Source organism: Pongo pygmaeus, chromosome 6 (assembly GCF_028885625.2).
Source record: "Pongo pygmaeus isolate AG05252 chromosome 6, NHGRI_mPonPyg2-v2.0_pri, whole genome shotgun sequence".
Lineage (NCBI taxonomy): Eukaryota > Metazoa > Chordata > Mammalia > Primates > Hominidae > Pongo > Pongo pygmaeus.
Window position 1 is genome coordinate 49,886,079 of NC_072379.2, and position 24,205 is coordinate 49,910,283.

The following is a 24,205-nucleotide window of genomic DNA, read 5'->3' on the forward strand; positions in this document are numbered from 1 at the left end:
ACAAACAAAAAGCCTTGGAGCCAGATATGATTTGAAATTCAGGTTTTTTATATTCTAGTAAAGTAATAAATAGTGCATATACCATAACCCACCTGCTATCCCCGGCACCTCTTGATCAATCACATTTATATTTCAGAGCGAAATATATGAATTTTCACACTAAGTATGATAAAGTTTACGAATTGCCCTATATCAGTTCAGGTCAAGTTTTGCTACCAAATGAAGTTGTTGCTGAGTTGAAAAAAATTTTGATTAGCGGGCTGTGAAGAAGGGATTGTAGAGATTATACAAGTTGCAATTTATGCTACTTTGAGTACCCAGTCTACCCACTCATGTCTAGAATGCATGGCTTTGGTCAGTCACTTGGGGCCTTCAAAGTAAGCAGACAAAGGTTAATAAATCAGCTTTCCAGTCCTAAAGACCACTCTTTGTTCCTTCTTTCAAGGACAAACTCTCACCCCCAAGATAACAAAGGTGGGAGGGGATAGCTTTGGCGCATGCCCAAACGGGACCTTTCCTCCAGCTCCTTTTTCTTTCTCAGGCTGAAAATATGGTTGTTTGGGTCTACGTCATTTCTGTCTCTCTCTCTCTCTGTCTCTGACTCTGTTGATCTGTCTGTCTTTGTCTCTTGCTCTTGCTCTCTTTCTTTATCTTCCTTTTCTCAGCTAGAAAAATAAACGCTGTCCAAGAAGCCAAATACATACATGGGGAAAACTGCCTAGTCTCACAGAAAATGTGACCTTCAAAGCCTTTTCCAAAACTTTTCTCAACAGTTACAACTGATGTTGGATGACTGCATGTCATTTGGTCCAAGCTTTTTCCGCATTTCTTGACAGATGATTAAAGTGAGAGAAAACCATTCGTAGCTCAGAGCAGACAAGGGATGGGGTGGATCTAGAAACCCTGGCGCATCAGAGCAGGAAGAATCCCAAGGATGATCTTGCCCTTGCTTCTCTCCTGCATGAGGGAAAGCAGCGTCACAGCCTCTGAGCCCACTCAGGAAGCTTCATTCCCTCCGCTCCCACCATGGGAAAATCAAGGTGTGGGTGATCATGGGGGTGGAATTTGGCTATAGCCCACACCTGAATTGTTCCTGGACAATCTTCCACCTTCCCCAAGGCTGGTTCTCACTTTCCCTGTAAGTGTGGGTGTGTGAAGTCAGCAAGTAGAACCTTTCTAATTTCCTGCTGGTGGCTCTCTCTCTGGCCTTGTTCAACCCACCCCACCCCACCCCACCCCACCCCAAATGGAAGGGGGAGGTGAATTTCCTCTTTCGGACAGCAGGCGCTCATGATCACAGCTGCAAGCACTTTGTGAGGACCAATACCAGGGGCTTTTCATGTGGTTTCCCTTAATCCTCCCAATAAACCCTGTGAGGGAGGTGGCAGGAATCACATTTTACAGATTTAAAAATGAGGCTCAGGAAGGTTAAATAAACTTCTGAGAATTGCAGAGCTGGTGAGGAAGCGGTGGGTGTAGCAGTGACTCCAATTGACTCCGGAGTCTTTACTGAACCACCATGCTCAACTCAGTATCTGGCAAGAGCACTTGAATTCAAAAGGATAATTCCTCTTGGGGACACTAAGAGGGAGCCTGCTGCCTTGTCCTTTCAGGGATCCAGCCTCCCCTGTCCTCCAGGGCAGGAATGTAGGAAGGACTAGTGATGAGACATCAGCTTGCAGCTCCCTCTTCATTGGGTCCACTAAGTGGCTATTGACTCCCCACACTCCCTACTTTTCCCTACCCTAACCAGCACTCACTCATCCCAGGGCCCTCCTCTCAGTTGTCCAGTCAGGAAACAGAGCTGTGCAAGGAGGATTTAATATAAGGTACCAGTTTAAAAAGTGCTAAAAAGGCTGAAACAGTAAAAAGAGGAAGGCAAGGCCACCAAGTTATGAGGACTGCAGGAGGCAACCAGCATCCCTAGGGGGACAGAAGAAGCAAAAGGGAGGAGTTGGTGTTCTCAGGCTTGGGAGGCCACTTGCTGCGGGGTTGCTGGGGGCAAAACAAGAGGCCACGTGGGCCAGTCCTGGAGTCATGGATAAGGGGTCACCCACAGGTGCTGGGACCCTCAGGAGGGCCCACTGTGGCTAGAGGTAGAGTCACTGAAGGGAACATCCAGAGAGAGAAAGACAGAGAGGGAAAACAACTTCTCCTCTCCTCCTCCTGCTCTCTCTTGCCACCAGTGCCAGCTCCAGTTCCCAAGGGAACCTGGTAAGTGTATTTTGCAAAATTCCCAGCCCCAAAAGTATAGAGTAGAATACAGGCTATAGAGCCATAGAGGCTAATATAACCAGCACAGTGCCCTTCAGTGTTTGACCAAAGAGGCCTGTAAGCTGAACTTCTGTCCCATCCCAGAGTTCATAAGACAGGCTCCAGGCTGCCAGTTAGGCTCTGCATGGTCTCGGGTTGCATTTATTTGCCTTGAGGTTCTCAGAACTGTTGAGATGCTCTTTATTCAAAAGACCATTTAGTGATTCCTATAAAAGGTTGTGTTACTCACTGTAAATTCTCGGCTCCAAAGAAAGCCTCATCTTGCCATTAATGGTGGAGGGTGTCCAGGTTCTTGGCATCTTGAACAAAGAATTGGACGAAACACACAAAGCAAGGAAGGAATGAAGGGATTTATTGAAAATGAAAGTGCACTCCACAGTGTAGAAGCAGGCCTGAGAATACGGGCTCAAAGGCCCTATTACAGAGTTTTTGTGAGTTTAAATGTCCTCTACTTGGGGTACGCCCTATGTAAATGAAGAGGATGAAGCAAAGTTACAAAGTCATTTACGGTGTATGCCCTATGGAGAGGATATTTCCTGTTATAGCTGAAGTGTGAGTCGGCCTTATGTTTCCTGCCTCCAGACCCTATTTTCCTGCCTCATTGCCATATGACTGCATTATTCTGCTACTCTGTAGTGATTTTGTAAACCCAAGGCAGTGTTTGACATTTAGAAGCTGGGAAAAGTCTGGTAGTGAGGATTCCACAGGGGAAATCCTCCCTCATGGGATGTCCATGGCTTTGGCATCAATTTATTTAGTCATCACATCAGGGTCCTTGGTTTCCAAGACTCATGAATGGAAGTGAAAGTTGACAGCTAATATCAGCTAAATGGTCAAGATTCTCAGGATAAGTGATTGAAAAGAGTAAAATTTTAGGAAAAGATTTCTATAACAGAATGTGCAAAATGGCAAAAATTCAATTTGTAGTGCTGAGTTCATTGACTGAACTCAAAGTGCCGTCTCATATTTCCTGGGAATCTCAACATCAATACCCCTTGCCCTTTAAAATTTCACTTCAATTATTTCACTTCCTCATATAGGCCAAGTTACTATCAGAGAGAAAACAGTTCTGTTGGGTAAAGAGCAGAGATTGGCAAAGTTTTGCTGGCTCTGTCTGACACCACACAGACTCTTAATTTTCTGTTTAGAATGGCCCTCTGTGGCATAAACTCAACACAGCTGAATCAGAAAATGTCTCTCTATTTGTTTTCAACAACATTGTTACTTTTTTTCTTAGCTCACCGATTGTTTTGTTTTCTTTTTCCTAGAGCTATAGAACAGTCTGTGCCATTCAAAGATGTGGATTCAGACAAATACAGCATTTTCCCGGTAAGTATTGTTAGGAATAACCAGATGTTCACTAACATCACATTGCTTCCCACAAATTACTTTCCTTTAATAAGACAAGACTGAATTTCATTTGAATGCATTATTAATTTGATGAACAACACATCATTTCACAATTTCTTTTCTTTTTTGAGAGCAAGTCTCACTCTGTTCCCCCAGACTGGATTGCAGTGGCATGGTCTCCGCTCACTGCAACCTCTGCCTCCTGGTCTCAAGTGCTTCTAATGCCTCCCGAGTAGCTGGGATTACAGGCGTGCACCACCACACCTCAGTAATATTTGTATTTTTAGTAAAGTCAGAGTTTCACCATGTTGGCCAGGCTGGTCTCAAACTCCTGACTTCAAGTGATCCATCCACCTCGGCCTCCCAAAGTGCTGGGATTACAGGCATGAGCCACCACACCCCAGCCCATTTCACATTTTTTAAGGACTTTGTACCATTGTGATGATACACAAGGTATTGAAGTAAATCTTAGGCCCAGACTGGTTTTGTTTCCATTCCAAACTGGAATTCTCCATGGGGGCTATGGTTGCCTTGAAAGGTTTTGTGAATTACTTTGGAACTTCTTAAATCTACTTTAGCTTACTTTTTAACGTGTGTGTGTGTGCATTTGATTCCGAACAGTTAAAATGTCAGGGTATTCTCTGTGAAAACCAACAAGCAAGTAACGTGTCACAAAGTCCCAAAAGTTTGGGAAATCTCAGATATTCTACTTGGGAATGGAGGAAATAAAAATATTATCTGGCATTATTATAACTCTTGATTCAAATCATTCAGGTCAAGTATTTAAACCTGCATAATTAACCATTTGGCTAGAGACTTTTAAATTATCCAATGAAATTAATCATTGGGGCAAATAAGCCAATTGTTTTATAGCCTGAGAGGACTGATAGTTAATAGAGGGTTTTTTGGGAAGTTGGATGGGTCTGCTGTTTCTGGAGGTGCTTGTAGACACACATACATGAGCAAACACATATTCACACAAACACACGTGTGTACATGCACACACATCTACAATATGCATACACATAAACACACACATGCATATACACGTGCCCCCCCATACATACACATTCACCTTCACACAATGCACCCCCACACACGCACATACAAGCACGCACTTAATGTCACACACACACGTACATTCACATATGCGCACACATGCACATACCCTACCACCTGTTATTGGCCCTGGTGTTGTATTACATGTCACTCACACAGCATGTCTTATCATATTAATCTTAATTTTCTTAGTGCTCTTTAGTTATCCTAGATTGACTCTGAATTAAAAACTGCAGATGTCAATGCCATTCAGACAGCTCTGATTGGCCTTCCTCGTGGATAACATCAAAGCGGGCTGAACCCCTCTTGTGTGTGCTCTTCAATTTCAGACACTGCGGGGCTATCACTGGCGGGGGAGAGACTGTAATGACAGCGACGAGTCAGTGTACCCAGGTAGAAGGTAACTATTTCTGCTGGTTGCTGATTTTTTAAATTATCTTCAGAAAAGTAAGCAGGAGGCACATTTCCTTCCCCCAGCCATCCCCCAGTGGGGATTCCCACTTATAGGGAGAAGAGATTTTCATGTTCCGATTGAAGTAAAGCTCAGTGAAAAAAGAACGGCATTCATTCATTCATGAGTCCAAGAAATGCTTATCAGAGACCTACAATTTGCTAAGTACTTTGCATCATGCCGGGTGGTAAACAAAACAGAAATATGCCTCCTCTCCTGGAGCTTACAGTCAAGTGGGAAAAACAATCAAGTGAACAGATTATCTTATCGTAGACACTTATCCAGCCTTCTGTATCAGTTCTTCATGCAGAACTGGGCCCAGAAATAGTGGCCTCTCCCTCCAGGAGTCAGGAGGAGCCTCTAATGAATGGAAAACATGCCATACATTAGCCCTGGGCTGAGGTTCAATTCCATCTCTGGTATCAAAAAACAGATGCGCCAGCCCTCGCCTTTATTGTGACTACAGTGTGAAAGCATGAAATAAACCAGTTATTTGGGCCTTGAGGGGCACAACGGGATGCAGATTTGTTCATTATGTCCATCGGCACCGTTCCACAACAGTGCGGTCCATGAACGTAGTCAATGATGAAAAAGACAGGATTTGGTCCAGAGCTTCCGGCAAATATCCCAAACCAAGGTTAAAGCAAGGAAGCTGAATGGAGGCTTCTGAAGTCACAACACACAATGGGATGTGACACTCTTCCATGAAGAATGCTGTTGTCTCTCCATGGCACTTCATGTAGCATTCATTCATTCATGCATGAAACTGACATCCACTGAGAGACAAGCATATGACAAAGACCAATGTTAATGTTTTTTCTTAGGCCAGACAACTGGGATGTCCATCAGGATTCAAACTGTAATGGCATTTGGGTAAGCAACTACATTCAGCTTGAACCCCATTCTCCTTTGTTCCTCCCTCCCCCGAAGCTCATCACATACTTGCTTTAGATAGATCCAGGGAAGAAACTATGACAACCTAAAGCAACTCTTTTCCTGCTGCTTAGAAGAGGGGTATAGAATCCTGATGATGCATGAAGAGTGTCAACGATGTCATGAGAGTTGAGGCTTTCTCAGTCATGGCCCCTTTAAGCCTTGCTTAAGGTCACCCGCATCTAATACCTTTATACTGTTTCGAACAGTGTGAAATTAAATGAAGAGTGGTGTTAACAAAGTTTTACAGCCACCCACACAGCTGTTGGAGCAAACCACATGCTGTCCTTATTTTGTTGCAGCCATTTTTTTTTCTGTTTCATAAGCCTAGCCAGGCAGAGCAGAAATTACTCAGTATTTACCCTACCACTCACACCTTAAGGCATTTAATGCTGGTGTCCTAGTTTCCTATGAATAATGGATTTGCAGCTCCCAGGGAAAGAAAAGGGAAGAAAAGAGGAAAGCCAAACTAACACAGCAACAGACTCAAGTATGTGGGGTGTTAAGCTTACAAGATTTGAGGGTTCCTCATGAAAAAAAGAATATCTACTTAAAAATACAAAATCAAATAGGAAAATGAATAATTTTTAAAACAATCACAGAAATCTTAACAAATTCCTGGAGTCTCAGAAATTCAGTTCCCTTTCTTTTCAGATCTCGTTTCTGACTTACCAGAACTGTTTACATGGAAACATGTCCTGGCCTCCCCTCTCCACCTAAAATACTCTATTGCTCCCAGTCACTCCCAGTACTCACATGGGCAGGGGCTGTAATGGGCCCTGAAGCTTAAGATTCCCTAACTTCAAGATATTATGTTGGTGCAAAAGTAATTGCAGTTTTTGTAATTAACGGCAAAAACTGCAATTATTTTCACGCCTACCTAAATAAATTGTCCAAGTTGCCTCTAAAGAGCTGCTTAATTTATCTGCTTCAATGAAGAGGAAAAAGTTTCTGTAAATATTTTCCTCTCTTCAGGACACTCATAGTCCAGGCTTGCACCAACAGTTACCTACTGTATGCTTTCCAGTCCCATGGCCTCTAGGATATGGAAAGCATGAGAGACGGCTGTGTCCCAGCCCACGCCACCCACCCTATCCGCTAAGTCACTCTGCCTTTTCATGGAGAAGAAGAAGACATCTCCCCTAGAGCTTAAGGTGAAGATCCCCAAGTCAGCTCTTGGTCTGAAAAACCCAGGTTTAGTTGTCATATTGGAGGACAAAGGAGACTAGTCAATGTGTGAGGCCCTGTCTTCATTCCATGGTCCTACCCAGGCCTCAGACATGGTGTGTCACCCATATAAGGAGGAAGGCCAAGTGAGAGACTGTACTAGATCAATGGAAATCCACCATGAGCTCAGGGAGGCAAGATGCAGAGCTCATCATCAGTGATGGGAGAAGGACATATCACTTTCATACCTATCCCCTTCCACAGAGGAAACACCACTCACAGAACCACAACATCATAAACTCAGAGGGAGTCTTACAACCATGAAGTCCAACCTTGCCCATACTGTGTCCCAGGGACCCCAGGGTTGACTGTGATGTTAATAGGTTCTTTCATGTTTTAATGGGCATGGGGAGCTCTCAAGACCGGAGAGTGAGCACGCTCTTGTTAACACATCTCTGATCAGCAAGTGCTTTCATCTTGGAATACTATGAATAATCCTTCCAAGGACTAGCAGCTCCACTAAGGGGTAGCTTTAACTTTAGGTTTTAGGATGTCCCAACTGTGCCAATTCAGTCCCATTCACAGGCCCAATGTTACTTCCAGGTTTCTTAATCTGGGCACTATTGATGTTTGGGTTGGATAATTCTTTGTTGTTGGAGCTGTCTTGCAAACTGGAGGATATTTAGCAGTATCCCTGACCTCTATCCACTAGATGCCAGTAGCACCCCCAAAAAATGTCTCCAGACATTGCCAATGTCCTCAGGGGGTAAAGGAATGTGCAAAATGGACCCTTTGAGAATTGCTTCCTTAGAAGCATCAATCTTAGGTACTGAAGATGTCAGGACACTTAGGCCTCCAGCTCAGAGACTGCAGAATCTGCCCAGACCCTGTGTCCAGTCACTCAGTAGACCCTCCATGCTCTGAGGGGTGAGACCGCTGGTCCAGGCACCTCTCCCAGAACCCTGCCCAGCATCTCCCTGAATGAAATTGTTCAGTGTCTGGCTCTCTCTTTACTCACACCCTCAGTTCCTCCCAAACCCGACTCGCTTGCACAGGGCGTTGCTATGTTGAATTAGGGGCTTAAGAAACTTTAAAGGGTTTTATCTACTCATTTGCCTTTGTGCCTTTAAAGCCATTTAGGAGAGCTTTAGCATATGTATCTCATGAATTTAAAACCAAACTGCTAATCACATCGTTTCTCTTTTAAAGGGTGTTGATCCAAAAGATGGAGTTCCATATGAGAAGAAATTCTGTGAAGGTATGAATTGTGGATGTCATTGTGGTTATAACAATAGAGTATTCTTTTCTAGTTTGAGTCAAATTGAAGTGAGCAGACCACCTAAGTCAGAACGTGCTTGATGCTAGGATTTACTCTATGCTGACCAACTTACATTTATTTTCATGACAGATCAGAAAAAATAAAGTATCTGAAAGGTTCAGAAAAGGAGGAAAGAGGGCAGAATCTTAAAAAAGCAAAAACAATTTGTTTAATTGACTCTTTTACCTGAGGATTAGGTTGCAAAATGGATAAAAGAGCAATGGAAATCCAGCACTTTTCCAAATAAGAAAATAAGCAGCAATCATAACTGAAATTTTTAATCTTTTGCATTTTCCTCTAATTACACTACAAGGTCAGACACCCGGACTTCTACTGATGGGATGAGTCTCTGTGTCCACTAGGTTAAAGATGCATATCTGAATGTCTGAATGACTTCAGAGAGACTACCAGACTATAACTTGTGAGAGCTTCCCAAAAATAGCTGGGCAAAAGCTCTGTGCTCTAAGTGCCCAGATGGCACAAACATCTGGGCCACCAGTTCCATTGGGGATACCTCACCACCCCACACATTACTGAAAATATGCTCCTGGTGATGCCAACGCTTGATGGTAACATCACTGTTTTATGTTTAGGCAATGCTTCTCTCCCCACTTTCACAATCACCTCATTCATTCATTCATTCATTCAACAGGTATTTTCTGAACAACAAGTCCAATTCTAACCAAGAGTTATACTTGGCTCTGAGTTTTGTCTATATATAGACAAAAAGTATATAGTCTTTGCCGTGTATGAACTTAAAGCCTAATTGTCTTTAAGCCCTCAGAGGGCAGGAAGAGGAATAGAAAATGTAAACGCTCATTACATATTTACGCAGTTTAGCAATATTTGTTGGATGAATAAAGAATGAGTGAACAACTAAACCAATGAATGAAATATATGCAGACCTAGGTGAAACCGTGGTGCAAAGCCTCTTAGATTCCCCACATCGCCCTCTCCCTGTGCCCTCCAGGATGTCCTGGGCCTTCTCAGTCCCCATTTCTGTGGCCAAATAGTGGTTTCCATGAAGCCCAGGCTGGGGAGCCACTGCAGTGAGGCTAGGCCACCCTCTTGTGTGACTTGAGGAGTTTGGAAGTGGAAAAAGGAGGTGCCTCTCTCTGCCTCTGGGAGGCATCAATCGAGTCTTTCAGGATCTTAAGGAATTTGGAAGAATGAGTTCACAGGTGACTGATTCGTCTGGATGGGCCTCAGAGTCAGATGAAGTGATTGTGAACCTCCAAACAAACAGGGCTGCATGCAGACCTTTCTATCTCCATCTCTCCATTAATCAGTCAGAATCGTCTATTGTGTTTTTGCCTGTATGGATTAAAGGCTTTAAAAGACCATAACATCCTTGAAAAATCAAAATTGTTCCATAAGATCATTAACCCTTAAAGTGAATTGTAATGGACGTTGGTGTGTTTTCAAGAAAGCAATTTCCAGAACCAAAATTTAGGGTATATTTCTGATTTCAGATAAAGCTTTGATTCACTTATTCATCCCTCATTCACTCAAGATGTTTTATGCTGAGCTGGGAAACACACCTGCATCTCTACATCTTAGCTAGCAGCTCCAATGGCCTGGAAATCTCATTCAGCTCTGAAATGCTATGCTCCTCACTCTCAAACATGCGAAAAGTGGTAATGCATTACTGTGAAAATGCTCGGTGCCTAGAATACACACTAGGGTATCCGCTCTCATAACTACCCAGTCTGGAGGTTGCAAACTACTTGAGTGCATAAATAATGTGAATAAATTGTGCTGCCTAGGTTCACAGCCCAGGGGAATCATTTTGCTGGGAGACTCAGCTGGGGCTCATTTTCACATCTCTCCTGAATGGATCACAGCATCGCAGATGTCTTTGGTAAGTAATTTTGGCAGTAATCATTCCAGATGTGCTGGCCTTTGTTTTTGTTTCCTCTTGCTCTCTCTAAATGTGATACCAACTCCACACAGGTGCAAATTTCCCTCTTTAGCAAAATTTGCCATGAAAGGCATATCCACAGTCACTTCAGTCCTAGACAAATGGCAAAAGGTTCCTTCTACTCACCTCCCCAGCCTCAGCCCAGCTGCTGCCAGGAACCCTGAAGGCAGCAGTGGGGAATCAAGAAGGTGGAGAATGCACGGAAAGGACAAAGCCCACCGGGCCGGCTTCCCCGTGGAGGTCAGGATGAGGCACTCTGGGGCCTGTCCAGCTTGTTTTTCATCTGAGCAAGCAAGAAGCTCTGGGCAGAGCAGGCTGCTCGGCTCCTGATGGCCTCTGCTGTGCTCCACAGAAGGCGTCAGGGGACAGACAAGCCCGCCATCCATTCCCAAAGAGTGATGAGGCTGTCTGGGAGGGTTTTTTAACAAAAAAATAAGAAAAGGGCCACAAGGCAAAATTGCAAACAATGACAGACTCAAAGAAGGCAAAGAAAGGGGAAGGAAACACATTTATTGACTCTATATCAGGTGTCAGGCACTATAAGAAAGATTTGTATGCATTACTCAGATGAACGACTCCTAAATATGGGGTAGACATATAATGGCAACCCTGTATATTACTAGTTCATCACCTGAGCACACACCTGCTGCATTATCAGGAGGGCCATTATCTTCCTCTCAAATTGTGCGAACACCTGGGGAGATTGTGTGGCAAAGGGTGGGAGCTGAAGGGTGCAGGGAAGGGCAGTCTGAATGCCACACACACAAGCAGGGGGTACAGTGGTGTCAGATGGGTCACCTGCAGCTGGGGCTTCCTGTGGCCATAAGTTATCACGAGGAAATGTAACAAAACCTGTGCCTAGGGATAACTACATACTTGGCAGGGCTCAGTGCAAAATAAAAGTACAGGTGCCCTCAGCAAACCTTGTTCGAAAGTTCCATTAAATGTGCTAAAATATAAAGCACATTTCTTTCTTTGGCAGTCTCCCTCAATATGTCATGATATTTTCTTATTTGCTATTTAATGTCATTCAAAAAAAATTAAATTTTTAAATTATTGACACAAATGTTATGTTCATTGTCACATTATGCAATGCCAGTTTTACATGCCACTGTAACAGCACTGAACTCCTATGCAGGTGGAATCACTGAAATTACATAATTCTTACGTAGTAGCTTGTCCCTGGAGGGTGCTTTCAGCTGCTCAGAAGACAGAAAAGGCAAGCCAGACTCGGGAAGTTTGGAAGGAGGAATACAGGCTTCCCAGGAGCACAAGGTCACCAGACTGAACACTTCCTCAGGCCAGGAGATGCTTAGGGCAATTACAGACCCTCCCAGGCACCGAGGCTCCCATCCTGAAACACTCAGGCCTGAGAGCTGCTGGGTTCCTCCTCCTGCCAGTGTTCCACGGGTCCCCAGGTAAGCCAGGAATCTCTCCTTCCCAGGGCCTGTCTCCCCAGCCCACAGCAGTCAGGTGACCCCCCAAGAGTCTTCAAACCTCTGTGCTGGAACATGCTAATTATTTGGATGGGTAATGAGTTTGCCTCCCCTGCCCACCAGTTTGCCTCCCCTGTCACCTGGCTGGGGCAGGTGACAGCTGCCACCATGCCCAACCCCAATCCTCCTCTTGCCTGTGCCCAGATTCCCAAAAGGACCAAAGGGCAACATTGGAACACAGGCCTCCCCAATTGACACCATTTAGTTGCCACCTTGTTGGAGGGTGCAGCAGTTGCAGGGCAAGAAGGAGAAGACAGGCTGCGGAGTGAGTGGCCAGGACCCCATCTTGAGAGGTGGCAGGAGGCAGGATCCAGAGTCGACCCCGTTTCCAGTCTCCTCGCTCACACATGCTCAGTTGGCCCATTGGACTTCACTCACATAACACAAATTCAAAAATAAGATTGTTAAGAAGTTCACGTTGGGGCAGCAGAGCATTAAACCCAGTGCAGGGCCCTTTCTAAGCAAAGGACCTCATGGAACCCACTGGTTGCACACACATAAAACCCTGCATGGGTCTGACGCACTGCACAGGGAATAGCAGCTCGCAGCCATTACTTCTGGATGGACCTATCAAACAACACAATAAAAAATGTGGGGGCAGTGCCACAACAGACTCGTCCCAAGAGCCACCGTGTCCATTAGAGAAGGGGGTGGTGCCCCTGCCCTCGAGAAAGGGACATGGGCACAGTGGGGAAACCCTGTCATACAGCCACCTATGGATGTGCTTCCCTCTTCCCTCTCCCAGAAAACTGAAACTGATCCAGAGAAATTAACCTGCAGAAATTATCATTTTTTCCTTGACCTCCTCTTCCTAGATTAAATAAATTGAACATGAACTCAAACAGTCTCTGGTTGAACCTCTCCCAAGCCCCCACACCGGGCAAGCATAGATCTCCCTCTGTAAAGATGAGCAAGTGGGGAAACACATCCGGATACATATGAAAACTGCCCAAGAACACAAATGAAGAGCGTTCTTTTGAAAAACGTTTATGGGAGGAAAGAGAATGACATTTTGTAAAATGTTAACTTCAGGTTCTCAACAATAATTGAGAGGAAATTGCACACATGAAAAAGAAGAACTCGGAAATCAGGGAAGACTGCCTTGAGGTGAAACAACTACCTGATCTAAAAATACAGTGGCAATACTGGCTTGCAAGTTGGATGGTGCAGAAAACAGGAGAGCAAAGCGGTCAGGCAGCTGGGGAAATTCTGGGACTCAGGAGAAAGGCTAGATGTGAAAATCAAGAGGGAAGAGAGGAGAGGCATGCAGGAAAGGTCCTGGCAATTGAATAGAAACTGCAGAAAAAGAAAAGACATCAGGCAGAGAGGAAGCTGTGGCCAAATAAATAATACAAGATAATTTTCTTGAGTTGGGGAAATCGTCTTCAGCCCACAACCCCCACTGCGTGCCAGGCCAGGGTATAAAATAGACTGTCTGTGTTTTCTGCTTTTCCTTGTTTATTCCAAGGATAAAGAAAAATCTTGGAATCTGCCCAACAAACCAACAACGAGGGAAGATACTAGGAGGGAAAATCCATCTGGCATCAGACTTATCACTAAACACTAAATTTCAGGAAAAAGCGGAACAGCCTCTCTACAGAATTTCAAGAAGGAAAAATTGTGTTGAAAGTGCTGTATGCCAAGCTATTGTTCTCACATGAGGACGACAGAAGCTTATTCTCAGTCATTCAAAGACTCAGAAAACATACCAGACATATGCCTTCCCAGAAAAAAAATTGTTTTAAGAAATACTCCAGTCTCTCTAAGCATAATATTGTAAAAGGAAGCACACAAAAAAAACTAGATATAATTACATACAATTTTCAAATGTGTACAATGTCAAAAAACTTCACAAAATTAAAAGACAAATGTAAAAGTAGAACAATACTTACAAAATATAAGGCAAGATTTAAATCCTCTAATTAACAGGGTTTCTATGTAGCAATAAGAAAAAAATCTAATTTTTAATGATCAAGAACATAACCAGTAAATATAAAACAGTTTCATTTTCAGCAGTAAGAAACAAATTAAGATAACAATGCAATTCATTTATCATTGTCAAACAAACAAAGGTTAAAAGTGATAAAGACCCAGTTTTAGCAAAAATATGGTGAAACAGGCTTGTTAATTCACCAACAAGAGATGAAGTTACTAGAACTTCTCTGAAAGGCAATTTGGCAACATGTATAAGGCAATATTAAAATATTTGTGATTTTTCACTAAAAATTTCACGTCTGCAAATTTCACATCTGTAATTTCACATCTGCAAATTTACCTTTTAAAATGATCAATTATCTGCTCAAGCATATATGTACAGGAATATTCATCACAGAGGTATTTATTTATAAGAGCAAAAATGAGGAAAGAAACTAAAAATCAAAAAATAGGGGATGTAAAAATATACTATATTTGTACAATGAAATTTTGTGCAACCAGTTAATACACATATTAATAGACATATTTATTGGCAAGAAATATGTTTATGATAATTGGTTAAGCAACAAAAGCAGGTTACAAAATAGTATGTATGAGCCAATTTTGTGAATATATGTGTGTCTGTGTGCAAACAAAAAAATAATTGGAAAGTTGTAGGTCAGCATGTTACCTACTACTGGCTATCTTTGGACGGTAGAATTATAGGTAACTTTTTTTTTCTCATTTTTCTTCACTGAATTTGCATTATTTGTGTACCAAATATTGTGATTCAAGATTTTGGAGATTTGTTTGTTCTATTTGTTTTGGTTTTGTTTTAAGCAAATAGCTAAGGAAACCAGTTAAGGAAAACCAATGCATTTTTAAATTTAATCTTTGCAAAAGCCCTCTGAGGTAAGTGTGATTACAACACAGCCTCACTTTACAGATTCTCAGAGAGGTTGTGTGGACTGCCCAAGGTCATACAACTAACAGGTGCTGGAATTACTGCCTGTCAGCGTAATCCTGAACAAGCCGCTTAACCAGAGACTCTGTAAATGATGATAGTAAGAGTGTCAGGAAGGGCCATGTGCTTCAGTGAGCTAAGGGCTATGAAAACGTTGCCAACCAGTATGTTGAATTCCAGCCAAACAAAGTAGATTGACAGGTGGCTCTGCCAGTGCAGTGGTGATCGTTAATGAGGTTGCCTGAAATCCTTGTACTTGTCCTCCCTGTTCCTGCACCTGGCCTCAGAGGCTGAGGAAAGGAGTGTCTTCGTGACCTGGGGCCCACACTTTCTCCAGGAGGACAGCGGCTCACTCTGCAGTGTGCTAATTCTCCAGGAAAAAGAGAGGCCCACCCAGTAGACATTTTAAGAAAATCACTCCAGCAAGCCCAACAGCCGGCTCCATCCTAGAGACTTAGCAAGTAAAATTTAGATTGTAATCGTTTTCATCTGCTGTTTGCAGCAATGAACTGATTCAAGTGCTGTCGAATAGCATTTGTTGGTATTGGTTTGGGTTACTCCCCACTCCCACGTTTTGGCAGTAAATTGTTTTGAGAAATGCCTGTGAGAATGGGCTGATGAGAAACCCAAATCAGGCATAACAGTTCATTGGAATTCACGAGTCTTATCAAGATGGTAATAACGCTACGGGTAGGAGGAACAACACTACAGTTTCAGCGTCATTCTGTCACCTGTTTTAAGCCTCTAGTGTTCCGGGGTTATTAAAATCTCTCTAGATTAACATTCCTCTCCAAGCTAAAAATTGGCCCAGCCACTCTCAGCCTGGCCACTTGGTAAGAATAGGATACGGGACAAGAATAAGAGATCTATTTTGCTTAGGATGTTGATACTGAAAATGAAGCTTCACCACCAAGTTATTGTCAAAATAATAACCACCAACCATTCCAAATCTCCAGTGACTTCAAACAATCATCATTTCTTCTCACCCGTGCGTCCAGGGGTGGTCTGGAATCAGCTGTTTTCAACTGAGCTATGTTGGTCTTGGTGCCAAGCTTCAGGTTAGGCCCAGGTGTGTGCCATGTGTCTCTCATTTTTCTTGGCTGGGCAGTCTATCCAGAGCATCTTCTTGTCATGGTGATTTCAAAGTGCAACAAGGCAATCCGTGCCCTGTCCACCATCAACCCTACAGCCAAAGCCAGTCACATGACTGCAATCAAGATAATGGGGAAGGAGTCATGACTGCCCAGAGTGGGAGAAGGAAGAGAGTGAATATGCTTTATTGTTTTTATCTAATTATATATGTTAAATATGCGATTGAGAAAAATGTGAAAATACAGAAATTATTTGGAAATTATTAAAATTCCTCTTTAATACTACCACCCAGAGAGAGTCACCTTAACATTTTGGAGTATCAGGCTTGTTTTGAAATATTCTTTTAATATTCTTTTTTTTTAAAAAAAAAGTTATAAAGCCAATAATAGAGCTAATTTTAAGAAGTAAAAAATAACCTCACCATCTTAAATTTTTCACAGTATTTTTGCACTCTTTCCAGCACTCCGCCGCTGTATGCATATATGTATATTATATATACACATGTCATGCTGTTACAAGAAGAGCAAGTTTGCAATTGGCAGTTCTCCTTTTATTCAATTCATAAGTATTTTCCTCATTAACGACTTTGTTTTTATATTCGTTATATTTATTGCTGCTCCGTAATGACCTTTTCAGGGGCCATGCAGTAATCTACTAAACCACCCACCTACAGCAGGATGTTAAACCGATTCTTTTTTTTTTTTTTTTGCTATTATGGAGCATTCGCCTAAAAAAAAAAAAAAACAAAAACAAAAAACTTCCAATTTTTAAAAACTATTATCTACAGAATCTCTTCATTTGTGCAAGGAGTCAACCTAGGTAAGAATACCAGGCGTAGCCAATATCCATGAGGTTTGTTGAGCTCAGACACCTTGTGTTTCCATTGTCTGGTTTTTCGTGCTTGTGGCAAGTGTAAACAAAATATCAGTTCTAACTTAGGCAAAAAATTCTAGAGTCACATCTCTGCAGGCCCAGCAGCACAGCACTGTTCATGCATCAATTAATTCAACAAATGCTAGCCAGGTCTACTATGTGCCAAGCCCTGTGATCGGACTACAATGGGGAAAAGGATGGAAAGATCCCTGGTGCCCATAGAGCTTAAAACCCCATGGGGCAATGCAGACGAGCAAGTAGCAGTTCTAGAGCCATCAGTGCTGTAACGTGCACACGCTCCCCTGCAAACTGGAGGAAAGGCTCCCTGAAGGGAGAGACACTGTGTTCAAAGCAGGGGAACAGAGCTGGAGGTAGTTGGGTCCCAGCCAACCTAGGAAGGCGTGCCCTAGCAGAGGAAAGAGTATGTGCAAAGGCTTGAAAGCAAGAGGGTCCAGCCTTCTGAGGAGGAGCTCAGTGCAGCTGAACTAAAGCTCATCCAGCACCAGGTGGGACAGGGAGACAAGAGCCTAGAGAGGTGCATGGAGGCGGATCTCAAAGGGCCTGGAGTTTATCCTGAAGGCAAGCAGGAGCCATTGAAGGGTTTTAAACTGAGAAAGGGGCAGATTTGAATTCTAGAACATTTACTCTGATTTCAGTGGGCAGGATGGATTTATTTGGTTTAGGGGGAGAGAGAGGATCAGGCAGCAAGACCAGCTAGGAAAATTCTAGTTATAATTCTAGTAAAAGTGTGCTAAGCTAGAAAAGTACAGTGGGGAAGAAACAAGATGAACAAACTCAGAAGCTGTCTGGAATCAACAGTGGACGATGCACCCTTCCCATCCCGTATACTTTATGAGGGTTCCTCAGGATGCCACCCTACCCCAGCCAGATGACTCACCAGGTTGGGGTTGACCTTGGGCTGTCCCCCAGCATCCTTGCCTCTGGGGGAGACTGCCTAGAGCTCATTGCCAATTGCAGGTCTTCCCACAGGGTCTCAGCCAGCCTTTGGAGACTACTAAAGAGCCATCCCTGTTAGGAAATTTCTGGTGCTTTTTGTCTCTTTGTACCAGACCCCCCCTGCCCCACCAGCTCCTAATATTAATAGTTATGGTGAGCATATAATTTATTGTCCAAACTGGACACTTTGAGAGAAGAGGGATCGCTACCATAACTATGCCATGACAACAGGCATTAACCTGGACTGTCTCAGACAAGTCTGGATGTCTGGCCACCCTACTGATAGCCACATGCCAAGCTCACTCCACAGTCATGACAGTGCCCAGTGGAGAATCTCAAGCCCCTAACTTACATGTAGAATAGTCTCAGACATTGACTCAAACAGACCAGTGTTCAAATCCTGGCTGAGCCACCTACATTCACTTCTTTACTCTGAACTTTAGTTTCCTCATCTATAAAGTATAAATAATGATGGCTACCTTGTCAGAAATTGGGAATCATTTTTATAACAGGATGTTAAAAATTGGACAATTTATTTCTACCTACATTTTAGCTAAGGCCTGAGACAATGTGGACAAATTATTCCTACCTTCCCACCATCAATATTTCTTCCAAGTGAAAGATGAGACCATGTCCACAGAGACTGCAAAGGAAGGGAGTGAAGCCAATTCTGCAACCTGTCACTTATCTCCAGAGTCAAAGGTCCAGAAGAGTTGAGGCTGGGAATGGCTAGTGTCAGAGGGACAGTGGGGCTCAGCTTTCCCTGTCGGGGAAGGTGCGTGTGCTTCCCCCTCACTGTAAAGACGCCACTAAGATAACTGGATAGGGATCTGCAGAGACTGAGCCCAAGAGGACTGGTGTTGGACACCCCCATGGGAAATGTAAGAGCAGTGACCGAGGCAGCAGGACAGAAAGAATGTGGGCCCTGGACAAGGACATGAGCCCCAGGAAGGGAGAGCCAGTCTGGACCACTGGACATCCTGCAGAGGATGGCCTGCAGGGGCAAGGTGACTTCACAGGGCTTAACCTCCAGCTGAGCAGGGCTGAAGCAGCAAACTTAAGTGACTAGTGGGGTGCAGAGAATGCACCCACTCCACCATGGCAAATTCAGTCACCTGTTCCCCACAATGCCTCTCAAGAGCTCCACAACAGCCCTCATTATAGAAAGTCAGCTTTGGATATCTGCCCAGTTAGAGGCAATCACACCTGACTGTACCTCTTCTCCCTCCACCGCAGGCCTCAGCCAGCAAGTGGAAGGAAAAGCTGGCCAAGTAGACAAAGAAAGTGGACCACATTCCCATCCCTGGGTACAGATAATCAGCCTCAAGCGCAGGATGGACAGGGAGCAAGAAGTTTTACTTAAAATTGTGAAGACTGAACATTTTTCTTTTCTGAAATGGAATTGAATATAACCAGAAGAGTGTACGTTTCTGAGAATGAGCATGTGCATAATTGGGCTGGTCTGGATTTTCTTCCAGGGCAAAGGATGAATTAGCACCACAGTTGAGTGTGCAGTGGGAAAAAGGAAGGAATTGTCTCATTGCACCCTACGAGTACTGCCTGCCTCATGTGCCAGTTAAAGACCTCAAACACCAGCAGGAATCTCCCTTGGGGTCTGATGGTAGGAATGCATATTACAAATCAAGACCCTTCAGGAAGCCCAGACATGTTTCGTTCCATTCCTTTGCTGCACCAAGGACCTGATCGTATTGTCTGGCAAGCACAGTAAATGCTGTAGAAAAACAAGTGTGCATTGTTTTATAATGGGCCCTTCTGCCTTCTATGAGGCTACTTGATACTTCTTTGCCTTTGTCTCCCTATAAGGCAGAAAACACGTCTGTGTGTACATGATCCCATCCCAGCTGTATTCGCTGAAAAGGAATCCACTGTCAGGCATTCTCCCTGCAGCAGCCCCTCTCCTCTCCTGCTCTTGCCATCCTCTGCTTAAGTAGTGGGGCACCCGGGAGTCCTGTTTACAGCTAATTAGATTAGGAGTGTATTCATCTGGAAAGATATTTGTAGTTCAATAAAGAGAGTATGAAGACTGTCTCTCATGGTTCCACAGACAGAAAGGGTTCTGAGTCTCATTCCGACCTGTCTGCTCCCTTTCTTCTTAAACAAACTGAGCTTCACTCAGAAATATCTAAACCTCAGTAGTTAGGTTCAAATCGACCTTCTCAAGCCACAAGAAAGACCTCAACTTAGAAAGATGTCAAAGGAAGACGAAGAGCAAATCCAAAAACACTTTCATGCTGGTTTTGTTTTTTTTCTTTTTTTCTTTCAAGGGAAAAAACAATCTCTGCTTGAGTTGTTTGTTGAAAAAGAGGAGGTGGAAAGATCATTGAGGCCAGCAAGGGATGCTGCCCTCCTGCCTCTTCCCCCATCTGTTTGAAAATTATTTCCAAAATATTAAATGCTGCATTTCACTGAATCAGAATTGCATGACGGGTTGGGGGAGGGGGTGAGGAGAGAGAAGCGATTCTGAAATACAATTTCCCAAATGTTTATTTTGCTAGCTAAAGCTGTTGCCTATCCTATTATAAAATCTTTGCACGACCCCTGGCAGGCTGTTGTCTGTAGAGTAAGTAGGCGCAGATTGAATTTCGTGCTGTGTCAAGGACAAAATGAATCCTTAATCTAGCTGCTGAAAATGCATATTCACTAGAGAGCAAAGCGGCTCCCATCTCTCAAGCTTATATGCACTTCATTTCTCCCTTTGAGATGATTTTGTGTATCAGGTTTGGCTACTCTTTATTAACCCACAAACAGCACAGGCAGTATCGAAGCTGTCACCCTACCCTCACTCACCCGCCCTGCTTCCCGCTCTCTGGATTTATCACTGCACATAAAGCCTCCCTTAAGCACAGAGGAAGATTTTCATAATGCATACAAAATACGGGAATTCTATCTGAGTTACCTTCATGTCGACTCCAGAAATATCTAAGCATTATAGTGCTTTCTTTATTATATTTTAAGGTGAAGAAAAGCGATTGTTTAGTAAAACTGGACAAAATTACATCTTCTGATCCTCAGCCATCTTGCAGGCTAGCAGATTAAAGATGCTAGGTGATGAGGAGAGAAACCTCAATCCTAGTTATTTCTCATCGATTCTGTCAGAAAAATAGAGTTGTGTTCACCACGGTGAATTCTGCTCTCCAGCAGCAATGAGGCCACAAGAGACAGAATGTTCTTCCGTTTCCTTTCCCTGTTCATGAACAGGCCAGACGGGCCGTTCTTGAATTCTGATCAACTCGACGCCCTTCTCTCCCTACTCAAGGTGAGAATCTGGTCTCTCACCTGCCAGCCATGTAGGGTGCATTCCCAGGCTCATTGTTCTGAAAACATCCATCATCTTGGCCCTGCTGCCTTCTGAGAGAAGTAAAAAGCCAAACACCAGTTGTTACGAAAACTACAAGAGGAAATTATTTTAAACTCCATACTTCTGAAAAGCATTTATAATTACTCAGCCCACATACCTGCTCTCCCAGCACATGAAATAAAGACTTCTGTATCAGGAGGCAGTGTGAGTCAGTCAGTGCCTGTGCTATCCAGCCTGCTGCTGCAACTAGAGGACAATCTCTTGCCCCCTGGTTAATTATGTCTGTCACCTGCTTCACTCTCCCCCACATTCCTTAGCCATCAAATGGAGCTCATGAAATTACTCATCACAGGGGAAACACCTAGAATCTCAAGTTCATTGGCATGTGGAAAGAGAAAATCCCATCATTTAAAAATAATGTCATACACTGTTCATTCATTGTTTTTCAACTAATTCCTTCCATGCAAGTCCTTAGGAGGAGTGGGAGTAGGCAGATAACATCCAGCCCAGCTCTAGTCAAACGTCTAGGGGGCAAGACTGGCTTCTATATGATTTCCTTGGGAAATCATACAGAATTTCCACTCAAGGAAATGGTTGGGAGTTAGGGCGGAGTGATGAGCTAAACCACTAAATTAGGTCATTAGTGATGACCTAATTCCTGGAGGAATATAAGGAAGAGCATGCATGAAGTACAAAGTCCAAAGATTCCAGAGGCAGAAATTGAGGATAGCATCACTAAGCCTGACTGCTAAAGAGCTCAAAGGAAAGTGGAGCAGAAAGCAGCAAAGAGGTCATGGTCTTATGCTGGTAACATATATTTCAGAGCCAACAAGAATGAATGGATGCATCAGCTCTTCTTAACAGGGCAGGATATGGTCTCAGCTGTGGTCACAGAGTCCCAAATTTGGTGACTTAAGATGGAAGTGTTTCCCTTTTATGTAGTAATCCAGAGGGAAGCAGTCTAGGGCTGGGGGAAAGTTAGGTCATCCTCAACATGCAGTTTCCATCCTGGGGTCCGAGGTAGCTTCCCCTAATCCTACCACCTGTCACCTGGAGGGAAGAAAAAAGACCAAGTGAAGGCATATACATCCCTTGGGAGAAGTTGGCACGATGGTGGCAAATATCACTTCTTTCTCACACCCCATTGTCCAGAACTTAGTCATATGGCCATACCAGGCTGCAACAGAGACTAACAAGTGCAGTCCCTGGCTGGGCAGCCCTATGCCCAGCTATCACTGTTCTATTATTAAAGACAGAGAAATAGATAAAGGTGGATAACTGGGGCTCTGGAGGTGAAAAGCACTGGCTCAGCCTCAAAAAATGTAAAATCTAGCTGGGAAGAATAAACAAATAAGCTCACAATAATCAATAATAATAATAGAAAGCAAATATTACCATGTGCTTACCAAACACCAAGTATCCTATTTAGCATTATCTTATTTAATACTTACAATGGTCTGAATGTTGGTGTCCCCCCAAAATTCATATGTTGGAACTAATACCCACTGTTAATATGAAGAGGTGGGGCCGATGAGAAGGGATTAAGTCATCAGGGCTCCATCCTCATGGCTGGGATTGGTGCTCTTGTAAAAGAGTTCCCTTGCCCCCATGTGAGAATGCAGCAACAAGGCACCATTTACGAAGCAGAGGCCTTCACCAGACCCAAATTTGCCAGCACCTTGATCTTGAACTTCCTAGTCTCTGTGAATTATGAACAATAAATTTCTGTTGTTTATAAATTACACTATAAGGTATCTTGCTATAGCAGAATATAGACCGAGAAAATATAGCAGAATATGGACTATAGCAGGAAATGGACTAAGACAATACTGAAATGACTCTGCTATTATATGTATTTTATAGATAAAGAAACTGAGACTTAGCAAGTTTAGCTAACTGACAAAAGGTTAAACATGGAGCCCAGATACAAACTGAGTCTGTTGGATCCTAGGGTAGAGGTCAGAAAACTATGGCCCTTGGGCCAGACACTGCCCTCCCTGCTTTTGTAAACTAAGTTTCATTGGAACACAGTGATGCCCGTTCACTTACATATTGTCTATGACAACAGCAGAACTGAGCAGTCACAACAGAGAACAAATGGCCTGCAAACCTGAAATATTTACCATCTAGCCCTTTACAGAAGATGTTTGCCAGCCCCTGCCGCAGTGCTAGAGGGTTAGGTGCAGTCAGCTAGGCATGCACAAGCTACCATGAGACCTAGAAGAGGACACCTAAGAGAGAAAGGTCAGGGCAGGCGAGGAAGGCTCTGAGAGGAAGTCCAGATGTAGCCAACCCCTGTCTGTTGATTAGCAACTGAGCAGTCAAGACAGTGGAGCTGGAGGAAGAGCTTGTGGCGAGACCTGGAGGTCTGAGGGGGTAGGGGTAGGTTCAGGGGACCCAGATTGTTGACGGGGGTGGCAGAGGGGGGCTGTCAGGAGAGGCTGGGGACATGAGCTTCCTTGTGGTGGAGGACGACATTGAATAGCTACAGTAGCCTGCAGATTAGGGTTTCCCTACATGGCCAGTCATTGCAGTCATGTAGGGCACTTACTTATTCAAAATGAGATAATAGGGCCCCACCACAAACCTACCCAATCAGGATCTGTACTTTAAAGAAGCTCCCTATGAGATTCTGGGAAACACTACTGAAGATGTAGGAAGAGAGTGAGGGGGCAGGGCCCCTGACCAGAGGTTGCTGCAGTCACCTGGGGCCAACAGATGTGTATGCCCAGAGGGGTGGAATGGCAAGGTTTTGGGACAGCCTCTTGGTATAAAGTGAAAGAGAGGAGAGAAAGAAAATGAGATCATCATTTATGATCATGGTCATGGGGAACAAGAGCCCAGGTCAGTCCCGGTGAGCAGGTGGCCCCAGTGAGGTTTTCTCCACTTTCCCCTCCGTAACTTGACCTTGGACTTCTTCTGGTATCAAATTCCAGTTATTACCCCCCAAAAAGAAAAACTACCCACATCCCAGACAAATTGCAGTCTGGCTGTTTTAGAAATGACTAAACTTTTACAGAATCAAAGGTATCAGAAGAGTCAGCTTCGAGGATGTGTATCTCTTCGTGCTCATTTCTGGCCCTTGGAGGATTTTTTTTTTTTTTTTCTGTTTGTGGA

At 43.7% G+C, this 24,205-nt stretch overlaps 1 protein-coding gene across 3 annotated transcripts in view; it reads left to right on the plus strand.

Annotated features, from left to right (window-relative positions):
• Positions 1-24,205, plus strand: part of AOAH (acyloxyacyl hydrolase) — a 210,607-nt gene that overhangs the window by 97,195 nt on the left and 89,207 nt on the right. For all 3 annotated transcript variants that reach the window (XM_054493687.1, XM_054493688.1, XM_054493689.1), the window contains exons 7-11: positions 3,543-3,603; positions 5,013-5,083; positions 5,959-6,007; positions 8,444-8,492; positions 10,319-10,413. In XM_054493687.1, the coding sequence (XP_054349662.1) occupies positions 3,543-3,603; positions 5,013-5,083; positions 5,959-6,007; positions 8,444-8,492; positions 10,319-10,413 (325 nt within the window). The remainder of the gene's footprint in view (positions 1-3,542; positions 3,604-5,012; positions 5,084-5,958; positions 6,008-8,443; positions 8,493-10,318; positions 10,414-24,205) is intronic.